Genomic DNA, 19561 nt, shown 5'->3' on the forward strand with positions numbered 1-19561 from the left:
CCTATTGGCTCCTGATCTGGTGTGAGGTGTTACTCCCCGACCAACTGCCTAAGTCTTCACAGCAAGGAAATATGATTGCCTGTAACCCACCCAGGGAGCCACGTGGCTAATAGGGCAGGTTAAAAATCTACTACACATGTATGCATGTATGTATGAATAAATAAGATCTATGTTCGGTAACTTATAGAGTAGGGGTAGTTTTATTGATTTATTCCTGTGGTTCAAGAAGGAGCCTGGGTGCTCTGGATTGGGACATCAGTCATTCTTAATGCTTCGTATTATTGCCACTGTCCGCTAGTCCTTTCCCTTTTCTTTGCTATAACTTACTAGTCCCCCTCTCCCTTTCCTACTGTCTTAAAAAACTCTTTGAACATGATCCCGTGTTTGGGTGAATTGTGTTGCTTACTCTTGTGTTTTGCCGCAGGGGCTGAGCTTGGCTACTGGGCAAGTTTGGTTCAGCAATGGTGGGTCGGAAAGAGGCTTCTCTGGACTTCTCTTACCATTCTCAATAGGTATTTACATTGCTTTTAGTGCTCAGAGAAGAATATCCTGAAACACCAGTGATAGGATTGAAGTAGCACATACCAATCCGCATCTAGAGAACCATTTCAGTTATCAAAGATTTTAGGTATAGCAGAATTATCAGCCATAGTTTGAGAATTCTCACAATAGAAAATAATATGAACTCACAAATTACAATCTTTTATACATTTTAGATCTATAGTTTAATATATTTCAAGAAAATCTACAGACTACTCAAAGCCAAATTAGCAGAGCATAAGAATAAAATTAGGGATTGAGTATTAACAGTAAAATGCATTGCTTCAAAAATGGCATGATTCTGAAACTAATTTTTAACATTTTACTGTAAATGCAACTGCACTGTAATTGTTTTTAATGTCATATTCTCTCACACTTTCTAATCTCCTTCAGCACAAGCACACCAGAAAAGGAGAGAAGACCTCTTAATCCCAATACAGTGGTACCTCGGCTCATGAATGCCTCAGTTCCCGACCAAATCGGGTCGCGAACAGAAATTTCAGGAACATTTTTCCTCAGGTCGCAAACTCTGCATTGGGTAACAATCGCGATTGTGCCTGTCTTCTCTGCACAAGCACAATCGCAGTCATGCTTGTGGGGAGGGAGATGGCCATGGTCGTGCTCGGGGGGGGTGAGATGGCCACAATCATGCCCGTCTTCCCCCGAGCACACCCATGATCGTGCCGGTCTCCTGCCGAAGCGTGCTCGCAATCATGCCCGTCTTCCCTGTGATTAAAAAAAATATTTACAAAACGGATTAACTTTATTTACATTGAACCTTATGGGGAAATTTGACTTGGCTCATGACCAATTTGGGTAGTGATCAGAGTCATAGAACGTATTAAGTTCATGAGCCAAGGTACCACTGTGCTCTTGCACATAATGCTAAGCTGTATTTTAGTGACATGTCTGAATGTGGTCACTGGGACTATAATATTGTGTAAGCTGTCCTGAGCACTTGGCAGAAAAACGGGATATAAATGCTTGTAATAAATAAATAATAAATAAATTGGTATTTCTTTATCCCCCAGTGAGAGTTCACTTAAATTATTAATCAAGTTATTTACAAGTTAATCAACAATTGTGTGACTTTGTGATGCTTTGGTATGTATGTATTATATTTATATACCACATTTTCAGAGCATTCAGAAAGTACAGATATATTTATGTGCCCATGTATAAATATCATGGCACCCGCTCACATCAGGATTAGCACAATTTCTGAAGAATTAACTTTCTGCAATGCCTCAAGAGCGTGGACATGGGTAATGCTGTAACATTTCTGACACCACCAAGGTATTACAAGATGAAGGCTTTACATGATCTTCTTCCCCACGCCCTGCTACTGATAAATTAGTACTTTTGCTTTCTGAGACAAAGAACTGCCAAGGTTGCCATTTCAGCAGTGTTCTTATGTGTTCCTACGTTAATTCCTAGAGAAAATAGAAATAATCAGCTGATAGGTTTCCTTATTCACCATTAACTCTAATACAAAGAGGGAAAACCTATGTATTTTCTCTTTTCAAGAAATCATTTATAAAAATACAAGTCACCTTTGGTCCCATATAGGGCTACCAAGGTGACTTACAGTTAAAACTTTAAAGCAGCCAAACAGCAGAACTCAGAGCAGAACAAAATCTTTAAAACCAACACATTTTAAATATAAAAAGCCATCTGGAACAAAATGTAGAGCCCCATGTAAAACTGAACGAAGATAGGGCCTGTTTAACTTCCTAAGGGACAGAATTCCATATTGGGGCACTGTCGCCAAGGAATTAACAGGGCATATCTATTCTATAGTCTTTGGAGCAGCACCTCACCGCTTGGATCTTGCATCCTCCTCCCTGCCTCAACAGAAAAATCCATGTCTCTTACTTTTATCACATCAGAGGATGCAAAGGGGGAGGACTGGAAGCTTGGTGTAGGTGGTGCATGGGAGGCACTGAATTGGATGGAGCTGGTCTTCATGATTTCCCTCCTACAGTAGGAGGAAATGGATAAATAAAAAGAAACAGAAAAATACTGGCAAACACTGCTTCCTCCTCACTTTCACCCTGCTAGGTGGAGTCTAGTGGGATTCTGGAAATGATGAAACATCCAAAACTCGAAGGAAAACAGGATATGCTTTAAATTTACTATGCAGCTGCGTGCAGTTGTCATAAAAATAAGTATCCGGGGTATTTTTCCAGCAACAACCACCACCAAAAAATCAGATTGTTAATCCTTTAGATGAAGATATATCACATTTCTTTTCAGCACCCTCTGACTGAGTTCTCAGGGCTGACCCTGGGGTGCATGTGACGCTGGGGTTCCTTCTTGCTGTGAAACGTGAGGGATCACTGATATACTTCACAATATGGATAGAGACAGGCAGGTAAGAGTCTTGGTTAAAAAACATGCGGACATTTGTTTCCTGTTTTAAGAAGTTCATACTCCATTTCAGGAAGTCAGCAAAGTGGAATGAATATTGATAGGGGATCCTTCCCCAGATAAGCCTTTTCCTCTATAGCCTCTCTGCCCAACATGTTACATCCTAACATCCTGTTTACATCCTAACTTACCTTCTTATTATGCAGATATGCAGTTACCTACACTAGGTTCTACATGCCTTACCCTGCTTGGATTGTCTTGCCAACATACTAATTTGTTCACTTCTCAAGGGAATGTTGCAAATTGTGTTATCCTTTTGCAAACTATGAACTTTTATATCATCAAAGGATAAGCCACAAGGATTCAGATTCCAATTCAGAAACAACTAGAAGGTTTGGGACACAGGGTGATTTCCTTGTTTGCTTTTTTGTAACTTGTTCCCCAAACACCAAGGCCTCTATCTTCCAATCCTCAGAACCTGACTTTCAAGAACTGTCTCTTAGAATCTGATAAGTATGTTTTCTGTATGTAGTCATCTTTTCATGCCATCTTTTGACAAAAGCAGTTGCTTTTTATTCAGTCCTAGGAAGAACCCATTCCCTTAAATATTAATACCTAGAAATTCAGATTGCATTTTACGGACTTTAATAAGGCTACCTTTGAAACTAAAGTGTATTGCAGCCTTCCTCAAACTGCTGCCACACAAATGTTTTTAACTACAACATCCAGGAATCTTGGGAGTTCATCATGCTGGCTAAGACCAATAGTTGCAGTCCAAACTATCTCCCAGACTATCTGGGAGTCTGTCATAATTTATCTATGGATTTAAATAGTCCTTATCTTCCATTTCTCAAGCACCCTATGGTACTGTATCTTTCCTAATGACCACATAGTTTGGTTTATATGAACACCTTAAGCATCCTCAAATGACTGAGAGTTAAAGAAAATTTGATCTGATGAGACAGCAATCATTAACTACATTTTTTTAACATGTGGGTATTTTAAAAAAAATTAAATGGAAACCACCTGAACTTGCTAATCATAGCAGATTGGGAAAATTCTTGCTTGTTCCCAAGAATTCCTGTGGAAAGAAACTTCCTTGGTACTACACAATGTATTAAGAAACTGGTAGTGCGCCAAGTAACTAATGCTATATCTTCTACTCATCCACTTAATTCTGATATAGGCTTGCCATAACCTTGTTTGGATGCCACAACAACCCACTGTGGGTCAGATGCTTTCACTGAATATTCACAGTGAGTCTGTGGGTACTTCACTCCCTTGCTCTCCTTTGTTCTTTCAGAGTATCCCAGAGGACACCACAAGGAGGCCCAAGTCTTCCCTCTCAGACAGCTGCAAGCTGATTCTGGCCTGCCATGGCTGTCCCTTTGACAGTTCAGTTCCATTTCCCTTTAACTCTGTTTCCCTTTAAAGAAAGATTTTTCTCTTTCCTGAGACCTCAGATTAGGATGAAAGGCAAAAGCTGTTTCCCCATGGATGTAGAGAGGGGCCCCAGTTTCCTCCCTTAGAGGTGGAGAAGCAGAGGCAGGCAGATGACTTTTCAGTTGCAAAGTGAAGATGCTTGGAAAGACAGTGAGAACCTTGGGGCCAATGTGTGGGAGGGCCACTTTCTGCAAAGGGGCAGTGGGCAGCCCCTAAGGATGTTGCCCAAGCAAGGATAGAAATCCCTTCCCCTCACCACCTCATGGAAGGTGACTCAATCACCAAAAGCAAAAGCACGGGCGGGGGGGGGGGTTGCCAGAAAGAGCCTGTTTTTGTAACAAGCACTTATTTTCTGTCAAGATCATGTCATCTTTGCCAGTGGCTTAAGAGTAGACCTCTCCAGCAACTGGCAAGGATGCTCCTACATCCTTGCCAAAGTAATGGATGCTTCCTCAACAAAGAGGAGTAGATCCCTGCCATTCTTGCTAGCAGCTTCATAGGGTTTCCACTGGAGTGCCCAACAAAGATGTCCCTTCTCCTTGCCAAGGCAGCACTTTCTGCCTCAGCAAGGAGGAGCAGATCGCTCCTATCTTTGTCAGCTGCTGCAAAGGAGACCTCTCAAACAACCGGCAAGACTGTTCAGGAATAATTTTCCTTTTTGTCCAGATCCTCTGTTGGCTTGGGGACAGGTCAAACTGCTTCCACCTTCCTAATGACATTGGTTGACAAGTGCACTGAGGAGAGCAGACAAACTCTGCTAGCTGCTCTGAAGTGCACATTGGGTACTTTGGTGACAGCTGATAATGACAGTCATGAGACAGGTGCTTGGCAAGAGCAGCAAGAGAATTTTTATTACTTTCACTAAGTAGTCCCCCGTTTCAGTGTCTCAAACATGGTGGGTTGTGTTGTCCTTGTTCCGATGACAAGAAAACCCACAATCGGTGACCACAGCCCTACAGCAACCCCCAGGCAATGCAGCATAGCTTTTTTGAAAAAACAAGTCACCATGGATGAAGTACAGCTTGTTCATACGACATGATGCCCACAAACGATGGTGGGTTGTCATGTCATCTGAGCCTAGCTGAAGTGTTAGTGCTGCTCTGAATACTGGTTCCAAGTTTTCTGTTACTGGTGTTACCTGTGGGTTCCTTGGGACATACATCCGGCAGCGACTGCACTGGTCGAAAGCGTTTGGCAGAATCCATTTCCTTTTTAAAGAACGCATCATTGCTCTTTGACTGAGGCACTGGTGAAGACCGGTGGCTTGAGGCCATTGCATAAAGTCACCACTGGATAAGTACTGAATTAAAGCAAACAAAATATATTTGTGCACATTGGTTTGGATGTTGTGAAAGAATTATTAATTTATAGAACAATGAGTTACATAAACAGAAAGTTATTACAGCAATAATAAATGAAATTAACTACAATAGCAGCAATGGGAAAAGAAGATTAAATTGTTTTATCTCACCCTCCCAACACCCTAGACAAAAAATTAGCCCAAAACTTAAAGTACTGCAGTGCCTGAATGGTTGAAAACCACAGTGCCCCATGTTATGATAGGGCTGGACTGGCCCATCTGGGTCCAAGCGAAAGAAATTTCCCTCCCCTTTACAATTAGCTGCAAATCTTTGCTAAAGCTAAAGGTCAGGTCCTCTGGATACTGGCACTGCAATGCTGAGATCATTGTAAGGCCAAATGCCTCCACTTAGCAAACCTATTGATTAGCAAATTGCCCATATTCCTTCTAGAGTTCATCTCAGAGCTGAAGATGAGCCATTGCCATGCAATCAGCAAACAAGAAACAAGAGATTTTTCTGGAATCTATACCTAGGCAAGTGGGTAGGAACCAAAGCAGCTATAATTCAAGAGGGCACTATAGTATAAGCTGCAATTTCACACTAGCTTTCCTAGGGGTAGGTCCCACTGGACTCAGTGAAACTTATTTCAGAATAGACTGCACTACTGTATAGGACTGAACTGTATCTCAGAAAGAATTCTGAATGGTAGCCCAACTTGTTCCCTTTTATCCACATGACTGCACACGGCTGTTGTAAGGATAGCAGTGGGGAGGCAAAAAACCCTGCAAGCCACTGTAGGTTGCTTGCAAGAGGAAAGAGGTGAGATGTAAATTTAAAATTTAAAAATATGCTGGACTATTTTCTATTGTCAATAATTTAAAGTGACTAAATTAGCTTGTATCTATCTGTACAGGAAGAAAAGAAATCCTTATTGTGCACCTAGATATTTTTTCTTACTATGGTTCCTCTGCCCCAGTTCACTATATACAACCAAGATCTATCTTCAAATGTCAAATGCTGATTGTTCAAACATAAACTGATTTATGTAAACAGAATTAATCAGCAGCCAACATGCTGGAGGACAGACACGTTGGAAGAACACGTTGTATCAGGTAGTCTGGACAAAGTACAATGCATTATACTAAAACCTGTTGCTCCTTCTCCTCATGTACAGATGAACTTCATCTATTCCATGGCAAAGGTACATTGTATTGAATGCCTAATACCAGCACCAAAATGGGTAAGTAAATGTCAATCCAGCAAAGTATTTGTGCAGCATCAAGTTGGCTTCAGCTAGAAACAAAGGCCTCTGAAGTACATTTAATCTACTCATTTGGCCCTAGCCTGATATATTCCCTTGTATCACAATGTTAAACATTCTAAATTAGTGAAGTTCAGAGGATGCTGTAGCTAATTGATTTCTCAAACATTCAAAGATGCAAAGGTTGTGCAATTCAATTCTCGTCATATAAGCAGAGGACCCTGCTGATTCCCTCAGCTAGCAACCTAAATCACAGAATGGGAAAACTGAAATGCATGAAAGATGACAGAACCTTTCAAAGAGGAATCCTATAAGGAAGAAACTAAGATATTAGAAAAGTGAAACGCTGCTCAGAACTGTTTCAAGCTGCAGAAACTGAATCAGTCTAAATCCTAACAAGAACTATAAAAGATCATAAAGTATAAGGACATCTCACTGGAGTGTTCAAGATCAATTACCACGTACAGCTGTGAATACAGGACAGTGAAGAAAGCTAACAGGAAAATGAAACATGGTGTTAGAGGAGAGCTAATACTCTGGACTGAGAGAAAGATGAACAAGTGGGTCCTAGAACAAATCAAGACAGAACTTGTACTGGAAACAAAAATGATGAAACTGAAGCTTTCATACTTTGGGCACATCATGAAAAGGGAAACAGTAATTTATCTTGGAAGGGGGTGGCGGTGGGGGTTAAGGTTAGGGTTAGGCGGCTTGTTGGAGAATGTTCCTCACACTTTTTTCCTGAGATCCATGCCAAAGATGAAACTGGCAAAGATGTACGACTTGTACCAATCATATCCTGTATTGATCCAGTAGTAATAGTAGACAATGAACATCCTGATAGGAGTAGAATATTTTATTTCTTTCTAACAGAATTCTTATCCACATTTTTCATGTATTTTAAAAAAGTTTTGTTTAATATTTTTAGAAAATAATCAACTTCCCTAATAAATAATGATGCAAAATACAGAGATATTAATAAGCACAAAATGATGAAATAAAGACTGATACCACAAGGTAGAAGTTTCAAAGGATTAAAAAATGCTTAAAACTACTGAGGAATAATTGGCTGAAAAATAGTTATCAGCAGTTTTCATTATGTTTCATTTAAAAAGCAGGTTAGGATGAGGACTATGCCAAATGCATATTATCTATAGCACACATGAGGATGCCCAGCCCAAGAGTGGGAAAGGATGTCTTAATATGTGTTGAATTAAGTGCTTTCACTGGGTTATGAACAGGGTTTATGGTTATAACTAAAAAGAGAGGTAACCATCCTTTTGATTGCAATCATAGATAATAGGCAGGATCGCATCACCTGTGCACCAATTACTCTCCCAACTGATTCCTGCAAGTCATCCTATTTGTTTTCTGTTGTTGTTGCTAGTCCGGAAGTCATATCCGACCCATCACAACCCCATGGACAACTTTCCTCCAGGCCTTCCTGTCCTCCACCATCCCCAGGAGTCCACTTCAGCTCATGCCGACTGCTTCAGTGACTCCATCTAGCCACCTCATTCTCTTCCGTCCCCTTCTTCTTTTGCCGTCACTTGTTCCCAGCATTAGGCTCTTCTCCAGTGAGTCCTTCCTTTTCATTAGGTGGGCAAACTATTTGAATTTCTTCATCAGTATCTGGCCTTCTAAAGAGCAGTCAGGGTTGATCTTCTCTAGGGACTCGCTGGAGTCTTCTGCAGCACCACAATTCAAAGACCTCAATTCTTTGGCGCTCAGCCTCCCTCATGGTCCAACTTTCACAGCCATACATTGCAACTGGGAAAACCATAGCCTTGACTATACGCACTTTTGTCGGCAGGGTGATGTCTCTGCTTTTTAGTATGCTGTCTACATTTGCCAGAGCTTTCCTCCCAAGGTGCGTCTTTTAATTTCTTGGCTGCAGTCCCCATCTGCAATGATCTTGGAGCCCAGGAAAATAAAATCTGTCTCTACCACCATTTCTTCCCCATCTATTTGCCAGGAAGTGAGAGGACCAGATGCCATGATCTTAGTTTTCTTAATGTTGAGTTTCAAGCCAGCTTTTGTGCTGTCCTCCTTCACCTAGCTTGTAGGATTTTGAGCATAACATTGTGAACATGTGAAATGAGTGTTTTCTAATATTCTACAAAAACTTGCTAGTTTCAGAATGAAACACTTTACTTCTGTCCTTTAGTTTGGACACAATGTGTTAATTTAGCAAGAACAGCATCCTGAAATACCCCATTCTCCTCCTGCAATATTTAGCAAGGAAGGCTCCAGCTGCATTAGTCATACAGGGTAACAGCTACAACAGGCCACTGGGAAATTTCATATACAAAGGTCAATAAAATATTATAGGACCTAGCAGCACCATTATATTCATATTTCCTTAGAGGTATGTTCCATTGATTTTTATGGGACCTACTCACAAGCAAGTGAGTACAGGATGGCAGTCCATAAACAATACTCAAAATTATATGAAAAATATCAAGTCACTACTTAAGTAACAAAAAGTAATCAGGTCCTTCTTGCATTTCCAATACTGGCTGTGAGTACCAGTAATTTTATATATTTCATTTGTAGCAATATGTCACCTTGCCAATCCAGGTATTGATTTCTTTAGATTAGAGAGTTTATTTTCCTATTTCCAAATAAATTTCCAGATATCAATGTTCTTATTTTGTCCCACAATCTGAGCCTACTAAAGGTTGTATTTGTGGGAAAAAGATGGAGTGCGGGGGAAGGAGAATGATGTAAGCTGCTTTGAGTTATTTAAAAAAGAAAAAAAGGCAGGATATATAGAACCTAGCAACAATTATCCACACCCTGGTAACACACTCTACATGGGGCTGCCCTTGAAAACAGTCTGGAAACTTGAACTGATACAGAATGGGAAGCTCACCTATTCACAAAGACTGGGGGGCAAGATCACAGAACCCTTGTCCTTTATCATCTCCACTGATTACTGACTGAAGTCCAGGCCTGCTTTAAGGGGCTTAACATTGATGTATAAAGCCCTACATGGTTTAGGACCTGGATATCTGAAATGTCTCCTTCCATAAATCCCAACCCAGACCTTAATATCCTCCACTGAAAAAAATGTAAGGAAGGTGGCCACTAGGGGACGGGCTTTTCAGTTGTGGCACCCCAATGCCTGCCATTGAATCTTTATGCTTTTTGGAATCAGGCCAAGCCTGTTCATTTGTCCAGTGTTTTAATTCTTAAATGAGAAAAAAGCCATTTTATACTGCATTTTATACTGTTGTTGGATCACTAGGGATTGTTTTCTATTTACCTATTTATGTATCTTAATTGGCTTGGGACTGGTGTGTTATGGTCAATATTAGACCTATGTATATTATGCTGTATTGGGTCTTTTAAAATTTATTGTAAACCATTTGGAGAGCCATTTGGCTAATGCAGACAATATATAAAAGCTTTATTAAATAAAATTTATAAAGAAAAATAAGAATTCTGACTTATTCCATCTCAGTAATTCCTGTAGAATTTTATTAAATACTGTGATACAATATGTTGACTATTGGCTATTATTATAGCCTCAAGCTTTGTTAAATGTTGCAATTAAAATATCCATCCATTATAGGTTATGATTGCCCAGTTCAATTACCCTTGATGTCAAGAACAGAGTAAAAGCTACGATGCATAATTATTGATGCTTGTGTTCACATCGTTCACTTAAGAAAAGCCTGCTCCTAATATCAGTTATAAAAATCTACAAATAGTGAGATGAACACTACACTCTTCACATATGCTACGAATTATAAATGTATATTACATCACTAAGATTGCATACCTTAATGACAGAACTCCATGAATCTCCCAATAAGGCAGACCTCATATCTCTTCCAGTTCCATTAATTAAAAATATAGCAGAACTGCACCATACATGACTGTTTCCAAGTTCTAAACAAAAGATCACAGCATAAAAGATATTTAGTAAGGGTAAAACAAAGTATCTAAAGGGGAATAAGTCATTTAAAAAATATATAACAGCAACAATACCGCCAACTATACTGATAGGGACACATTCAGTACAATTCCACTTTTTTAACCACAAGTAACACCCCCCCTTTATAAATATGAATGTGGTGCAATTTGTCTCACTTTCATTTCCAGGAGACAGGATAGTTATATCAGTATCTGTATATGCATGAAACTGCTCCCATGATTTTCTTGTCATCTCACATTTTGTAGCAGAAATATGTGCACCCTGCAACATAACTTGTACCTAAAGATCAAAGAAATAATAATTCATGAAGTTAACATGCTTCTGTCTTAGATATAGGGGCACCAAGCTGGGAAATGCTGCCCTAAGTTGATCTGGTTATGTGTCAAATATTAACACCTGCTTTTTAAGCAAAAATTCTAGATGGACATATTGGTGCCTATGATGGGGCTAAGCACCCACTGGTCCTGTCCAGGATGAAGCTTACAGCTGTCCTTTTATATTAGAACAGGGTTTATGCTAGCAGATTCTTCCAGTGTGGGGGATAGAGGATAAGAATGAGAGCATATCTACATTGGTTAACATGTCTCCAGCAGAATGAGCAATTTCTTCCCTGGGGCCTGACAGAAGGAAGAATGTGGGAGACAAAATAAGGGAGGGTTGTTTGCAAACAGTGCTGCATTAGCTTCCAGTTAAAGAGACAGTCAACTTGCCCCCACAGCAGCAAGTAGAAAGGCTATCCCACGTAACACACAAGGAGGAGATGAAGTCGCTGGCGGGTGGGAGATCTTCTGTAAAAGGGTACGGAAAGCTTTGAAGACAGCTTCTCGTGGACACGGGAAGGAAGGAGGCAAAAGAAAAGAGTGTATAGAGCAGGCAGCCTGAAGAGGATGGGAATGAAAGTCGAGCATATTCCCTGCACACCGCACCAAGGAAGTGCAGGGCAAGCGGTGTGCACGGAATATCAACCTGAGCGTGCAAGAGGCAGAGGGTGTACTATACGAAGCCGGCCTACCTCAGGTAGGCTGGGCTGCTCCTTACAAGCTGTGGAGGGGAAGGATTCTGTGAGAGGGACGAGCTCTCGCCGCCGTATCTTACTCGGGGAATGAAATCCCGTATGGGGTAAGGCAGCAGTGCTGGCGGAGCTCGCTGCCCCCTCTCGCCCTTCCTGGCCTGGATTTCATATCGGGGCAGGCGAGCTATCCGGCAGCACCAGCGGAATACCTGCAGCAGCAGTAGAAGCAGGAAGGGCCGTGGAAAACGCCAAGGCGTCGTCGCGGCCTAGTGCATCTCCCGGCGCCTCCAAAGCGACACGTCGCTATCATGGATGACTCCTTCTCCCGGCTCGGCCCAAGGAAGCTCCTCAACCGGCGGCGGCAGAGCGGCGAGCGGACCGGCCACTGGCAAGCACCGCCTCTGCCGCAGCCCTGCCTGGGAGAAAGAGGAGGAGCCGCTGCCGCTCTGCGCTGGAGTCGAGGCGTTGCAGGCCGCCGCGCCTCCCTCTCCCAAGAGGAGGTTCAGGTGGGGAGGCCGCGGAGGAGGGGACGCGGATCGGACAGCGAAGAGCTGGGCTTTGCTCGCTTGAAGAGCTCTGCTGTTGGCCCAATGGAGTGGAGAAAACTACGGAGAAGCACGCGGGCCCGATCCGAGACGTTTGGCCGCTTAAGGCGGAACGCCAAGCCCCTCGCCGCTCTTGGTGTGCTCCCTTAATCTCCCTCTCGCACGCAACGCCCGAGGAAAAAGAAAAACAAAACCCCCGCTAGTGGCGGCATTCTTCCATGTCAGAAAAACTCAGCGATGATAAATGGTGAAGCTGCATTTTCATGATAACTCCGAAGCAGCTGTCTGAGGAAGTCACCTCATGACAGGCCTGGCCTTGCGAGATTTTAATACTTTTATATAATTCGTGTGTATCCCAGCCTGGCATCTAAAAGATCATCAAGGCAGCTCATAGTTCATAAGCACACATTAGAAACAAATGCAAACATAGAACACAGCTAAGAGGACAGAAACAACAAAAATACAATAAAGCTATAAAATTATCACAGAGGTTTTCCAGATGCTGCTGGAAGAGCTGTGCTTTTGCAAGCATGGTGAAAGGTCAACAAGGAGGGGGACAGGCTAGCTTCCTTTGGGAAAGCTCTGCATAGTTGGTACCAAGAAGGCTCCCTCCCACCCACAGAGTAAAGGGAGGAAGATAGACATGTGCATGGAAAATATATGCATGGGTGGTGGAGGGGGAAGTAAACTGGCACAAGAGCAAAGCAATAAGAGGTTCTGCTTGCTGCAGGCTCTTAAGTAAAAAATAAGTAAGAAAAATGGACTGACAATATATTTAGTGCTGAACATTTTGAGTTCTGCTGTTATCAGCATTTGTGATGTTAAAAGGCTATCAAGAGTGGCAGTTTGGAATGCTGGGAGAGGAAAATTCCCAAGAAGAAATAATAGGTATGAGTGCAATCAGACTTATGAATTGATCATCCTCCAGGTTAAGACAACGTGTTCCAGTAATATGTTCCAGAAGTTTCACTTTCTATCAAGCTTGGCAATGTCCTTTACTTGTTGAATTGGAAACATCCATGGTTACAATGTCTTACAATGGGCTGCTCTAGTTTTTTAGTATGGCTTGCAGGTTCATATTCAGTTCAGATATGGTTTTTCCTATATAGTGCATGCAACTTTTTTAAGCATTCAGATAAGTAAATTGTATTTGAAGTGCATGTTACTGACTGTGTCATGAATAAAGCTTTGTTGTAACTATATTCTTAAATGATTTATTGATAGTAGGAGCAGGTAATGCATTAGGTTGATTTGCATTTGTGTTATTTTGGGTAGTAAATACCTTGTTTAACTGTAGTTTCCTTGACCTTTCTAATGCATAAATATACTCAAACTTAATGGCTGCAAAGGAAATTTTGCCTATTTAAGGACAGGGAAGGAAATGGAGGGGAAATTTGTGCACCTGCAGTAACCACAGCAGTAAGTGCTCCAAAGAGGTACAATGAAAATGTGTGGGGGTGGGGGGCATTCAATATCTTTTTCCTTTCTGGAACAGTGGGATACTCAGTGAAGCTTTGAGATGGTGGAGAACATTGAGAAGTGTCTGTTTAAGGCTTAAAATTCAGAGTATTACATTGCTAGAAGGGATATATTGTATTTCCCCCGCCCACTTTTGGTGCATTCGCTTCTGCTGCTTCATTCCCCTTTGCAATCAACAACTTGGTCACTGGCCCCTGGCAACTGTATGTAATTTAGCCTATATTTCACCTCACCTTGTCATTTGCCATGTGTTTTACCTACTCCAATTCACTGCTACCTTTGGTAGCCAAAATAGACAAACAATGACTAGACAAAGCTACACATATCAGACAAGCATAAAAACATACTTAAGACCAGGAAAATGTAATTAAAATAATGGACACAACTGCACAATTTTAGAAGCCAAGATAATTAAAAATGGCAATGTAACCCCCAATTGTACTTTCTGAGGCTCCAGAGCAAAGATGCCACTGTGGTAGTGAACAAAACAAAAGGATTGCAAGCAAAGTGCATAGGGTGAGAAAAATTAAGGACTTTGGGACACATATCTCTGGTTCTCATTTAGTTCTGTAGGAAGGATGGGGTCCTACAGAACTACAATCACCAAATCTCACAAACACATCCAGCCAAACCACACTTCACCATCTTTGTGGCTTTTTCTTTAGATTCTTTGGCCAGTGGCAGCTGAATAAGTTTCAGGTGAAATGTTTATCAAATTGCCATTCTCCACTGTATAAAATGCTGGGCCAAGAGCTGCACATGTTCTCTAGTAGCACAGAGTTTTACACAGAGTTGAAAGTGTGAAAGCCCTTTTAATAAAATCTAACCACCCTGTGTAGTTTATTTTAAACAGCTTTTTAAACAGTTGAAACTACATTCAAATAATGGGTTGCTTTAGTTATCGCAGATAATTTTGAATCTATTGCTTAAATGATGATTCAGTGAGACCATGTGTAAATAAATGACCGTATATTTTAAAAGATATGGAAACACAGGCAAGTCACCAGGTTACAAATGAGTTTTGTTCCTGAGAAAACAGAAATTCATCTTGAAGTTGAGTCTGTATCTAAGTCGGATCACATATAGTTGGCCTTCCACATTTGTGGGAGTTAGGAACACAGGACCACCCTGAAAGTAGAAAAACTGCAAATATTTCTAAGCCCCCCCCCCCATCAGTGCCTCCTCTTTGCAGCAAGGAAATGCTGGAGAGATTTTCCTTTCCAGATGGGTGGGATAGGAAGGCATAGTTTGGTGGCCTTCCTCTCTCCTCTTTTGCTTCCTCTCTCTCTATGGTAATTATGGTTTTCTGTGATAATTTTTTAAAAATTATACACTTTATAGCAGTTCATTTGTAAGTACAGGTTGTTTGTAATTTGGATGTTCATAATTTGGAGATTGACTGTATAGGAATACATATACTCCTGTTAGCTTTAGGACCAGGCCATTGCATAGGCTGAGTAGTATTGCAAGCTTGGCTTCACTCTCCACTATTGTGAAATATTGGCTAATGTGATTAATTGCTACTGAATGGGCTTAGGCTGCCAACATTACAGTTATGTTCTCATTTACCATCTGGCATGCCACAAACAAATTTCTTGATTAAGCAGATGGAAGCAAATAAACTCATCAAAGGCTAGTCAATAATGACCTGATTCAAGTGACGTAAAAGTACTAAGAATATTGGCTTGCAAAACTGGACAGTTGGTATCTATATATCCTTCCCCCATGTGAAGTCTGAATCAGATTGCCTTGTTTTGTTGTTTCAAAGTCACGTCTGTCAGCGGGCTAATTGCTATAAATATAATATAATGAAATTACCAGTTAATTAAAGCTGCTGTGCAGCATATATGAACTGCTAAATTGTAGTGAAATAAATTAGACTTATTCCCAGGTAAATTTGCTTGTGGATTCTGATTTAAGGAACTACAGGAGGATTATCCTAGCGTAATAATGGTTGTTTAAAATTTAAAGTGTCCTTAATGTCAGTGATTTTCCCAAGGTGACACTGTGATTTTCATTATGATTTGAATTCAAGGCCTCCAGTGCTCTGTTCTGCATGTTTCTAGGAAAAAAGCTTGAAAGCTATTTTCTAGGAAATTGCTTGAAAAATAGCAATTTCTGTCATTTTCAGCTTGTATTTTTAAAAGTGAAAAATTTGTTTGTTTACTTGCAGAGACATAAGAAAAGGCATAAAGGCACTATTTCACTCAATTGTTCAGGAAGGAAAAGCATTCATGTTCTCCGGCATTTTGGCCAATGATTGGAAAGAGACAGATATGACTGACAAGCAAGGAGAGGAATAGTGGCCCCAGTAATTTCCAGCCATTTCACGTACTGACCAATGAAAGGCATAATATTTGTTCATCTCTCACTTGTCCTTTAGAGCATTCAATTTTCTCCAACTGATCATGAGTACTGTATATTATTTTCCCGTGGAAGTGGGTGGATCCTAGTATTCTAGTTTGAGAACAAATGGCTGGGTACATGGCATCTAGTTTTCTGACTTGAGAATGATGATGAGCAATTTGCAGTTATTTTCCTGGCTTGAGAACAAATTGGTAGGCAATTGTAACATTCAGATAACAACAAAACAATCTTGTTAAATATATCAGTTAACTTTTATTACGTTTATTCCATAGTTCCTTATTGGAAGCATTTACTTGTCATGCCAGGCCTCCCTAGAAATGAACAATAGTGGGTTGCTTGTTGGTCAAACAGACAATTGGGTGCACAGTTGGCTCTCATCCCCCTCTCTCCCCGCTTTACCTCACAGCTATCCCAAGGGACACTATGGCAGCACTGACTTATCTCCCCACTACCTTCTGTGTTCACAGACTCTTTTCAGTTCAGTGCAGCTTTTTTGCATTCACCCCACCCAACCTCAAGATCACAAAAGCTAATAGATATATACAGTAAATACCACAGGAATATACTGATCAAAGCCCTGTGGAAATGCTCAGAGAATTTTTCTAAATTACCAGTCTGGAAATCACAACTTTGTAATCTGATGTATATTTGCTTTCAAGATGGGTTCATTACATTCAAAAGATATTCTGCTTATGTGCTGAACTGTATCTCTATCAGAGGAGAACTGAATGGCTTCTATGCCTTTGGTAGCTCACCATTTTAAAAATGTTTGCATGTTTGTCTCTTGGCTTTGATTTAGGGATTATTGGTGGCTTTAGACATACACTGAGTGGTTAAATATCAAATCTTGGATGAACAATGAATTTTAAACAGATCTAGAATTATTAATTTATACAAATATATTTGATTTTAAATATATTATTTATATCCCTGGTCACTTGTTTGTTTAATGCAGTTGTGTAATACATTAGGCATAATGATTGCTGATACCTCTGCAGAGAATGGTTTCAGGGTGGTTTTATTTTACACAAACTGGGGCTAAACTTCATTTGAACCTGACTCCACAGTGGGGCCTAGAAACCTCAAGGCAGATGCTGCCTAGGCATTTCTAAGCAGGAAGACAGGCTCCTGTTAACACATGCTGCATCTTCAAATACACATCCACTGTGCTGTAAAATTAAATCAGACTAAAGGCAATAGCATTAGTTTTACAGGTTAATTCTCTGTAAAAAGAAGAGAAACTTCTGGCCATTGAACCAAATGGTTAATGAGAAGCTGACATTTGATTCAGAAAAGAAGGGCACATTGGCTCAGAAGCATGATTGCACTCCCTGCACAACAGTCCAGTAACTACTATTCTACTAGATGTTTGCGCTCTCCATATCATCAAAAGCTTTGCAAATAACTTTGCAGCACAACAGCAAAACCATAAAGACAGAATTCTATTTAATTTGTGTTTAAGAACAAACATTTTGGGGCAACTTAGAAAAGCTCAATACCACCCCATTTCTTCTAATATCCTTTCAGTTTCCCATAATGTCTCATCTGTTTCCCCCTAGATAAGGATATGCTATAGTTAATGCAACACTGTAAAATATTTTCGCACTTCTATCTGTTCTCTTACCTCTCAATCATTACTGAATCATATGGCATGACTACCCACATAACTGGCCACTTCTCAACAGTGCAAAACTTGCTATTTGCCTTAAACACAATCAGTTCCATAAGTTGTGCCGTTTTGTTTCATTCCGTTGTTGTAGACTGTTTTGCTGACTGTTCATACCATGAAGTGATGGTTTCTGGGTCCAGTTCAGTGGTGCTGGTTTTTACTGTTAAAGCCCTCATAGAATCATAGAACAGTAGAATTGGAAGGGGACAAGGAGGCCACCGGGTCCAAGCCCCTGCTGTTGCAGGACACCAAGTTATACCAACCCTCTCAGATGACTCTAGTTTTGCCTTGAATGTCCCCACTGTGGGACAGCCCATGGCCTTTCTAGGCAACTGGTTCCACTGTTGTATTTCTCTGACAGTGAGGAACTTTTCCAGATATCTAGTCTGAATCTGGGTTTTTGCAAGTTGAATTGATTATTCTATGTCCTACACTCTGGTATCAGTGAGGAGAAATCTTGACCTTCCTCTTTGTAACAGCCTTTGAGGTACTTATAGAGGGATATCATGTCCCCTCTTAGTCTTCTCGTCTCAAGGCTGAGCATGCCCAGTTCTCCCAGTCTCTTCTCACAGGGCAATGCTTCCAAACCCTGGGTCATTTTTGTTGTCCTCCTCTGGACCCTTTCTAATTCTGTATCATTCTCAAATCTTGGTTCCCAGAACTGGACACAGTATTCCTGGTGAGGTCTGACTAGTGAGGAGTGTAGGGGAACTACTATGTCTTGTGATTTGGAAGTAATACTTCTATTAATGCATCCCAAAGTAGCATTTGTCCTTTCTGTTGCTGCATCACATTGCTGGCTTATATTTAGCCTGTTTTCCGCAATAATCCCAAGGTCCTTTTCTTTTTCAGTTCTGTTGAACCATGTATTTCCCATCTTGTGTTGCTGCAGTTGGTTTCTTTTTCCCAGGTGGAAGACTTAGCATTTGTCTCTATTGAATCTCATTCTGTTGCTTTCAGCCCAGAATTCAGGTTTATCAAGATTGCTCTAATCTGCTTGACCCCCTCTTGTCTTGCATTTCTTCCTACCCGCTTGCATCATCATCAGAGGTCCTGCCACTGATGTTGATCTACTGATATTTGTCATTTATGGGAGACTCAGTTGGAGCTTCTGCACTGTATTTTATTTCATGTATACTATATTGTTCCGACTTTTTGGATCCAGAGTTTTAGTCCACCAGTGGGAAGATCCTCAGGTAAAGTTTTACTTGGAATGCTCCCTCCTCTGGTCAAGAGAGACTTTGTACCCCAGTTTGAGGAAAGAAATGGAGGGAGAACATGACTTCTTTCAGATATGTAGCCTAATAATATTCAGTCCTGTGCCTGAATAGAACACAATCTCTACATACTCATTTTTTTATTTTAAATTCTTATATACTAGGGCTGAGCCCTTGAGAATGAGGCTGAATCCTGCCTCAAATTAAGCCAGAGATATTTTCTGTGTATCCCTATGGAAGGCTTCCACAGCCTGGTGTCCTCCTTATGACTTGGACTATAACATCCAGAATTCTTGACTGGAGATAGTGGGAGTTGAAGTTAGGGGAGGCCACCAGATTAGGAGAAGGTTGCTCTGGGGTAGTGATGGCGAACCCATGGCATGCGTGCCTGGTGGCCCTCTCTGTCCACATGTG

The 19561-nt window shown here is 40.9% G+C and overlaps 1 protein-coding gene across 3 annotated transcripts in view; it reads right to left on the reverse strand.

Moving 5' to 3' along the window:
• Positions 1-12539, reverse strand: part of VPS54 (VPS54 subunit of GARP complex) — a 58705-nt gene extending 46166 nt beyond the window's left edge. The window contains exons 1-4 of one of the 3 annotated variants that reach the window (XM_044454638.1): positions 12080-12539; positions 11014-11137; positions 10703-10812; positions 5492-5653 (exon numbers count right to left, since the gene is read on the reverse strand). In XM_044454638.1, the coding sequence (XP_044310573.1) occupies positions 5492-5627 (136 nt within the window). In that variant the 5' untranslated portion in view covers positions 5628-5653; positions 10703-10812; positions 11014-11137; positions 12080-12539. Of the gene's footprint in view, positions 1-5491; positions 5654-10702; positions 10813-11013; positions 11138-11870; positions 12009-12079 lie in introns of those variants that run through there. The other 2 variants (XM_044454637.1, XM_044454639.1) reach the window with 2 other exon arrangements.
• Positions 12540-19561: the final 7022 nt, after the last annotated feature.

This window comes from Varanus komodoensis, unplaced genomic scaffold (genome assembly GCF_004798865.1).
Source record: "Varanus komodoensis strain SLA01 unplaced genomic scaffold, ASM479886v1 scaffold7_3, whole genome shotgun sequence".
NCBI classification, from domain to species: Eukaryota; Metazoa; Chordata; class Lepidosauria; order Squamata; family Varanidae; genus Varanus; species Varanus komodoensis.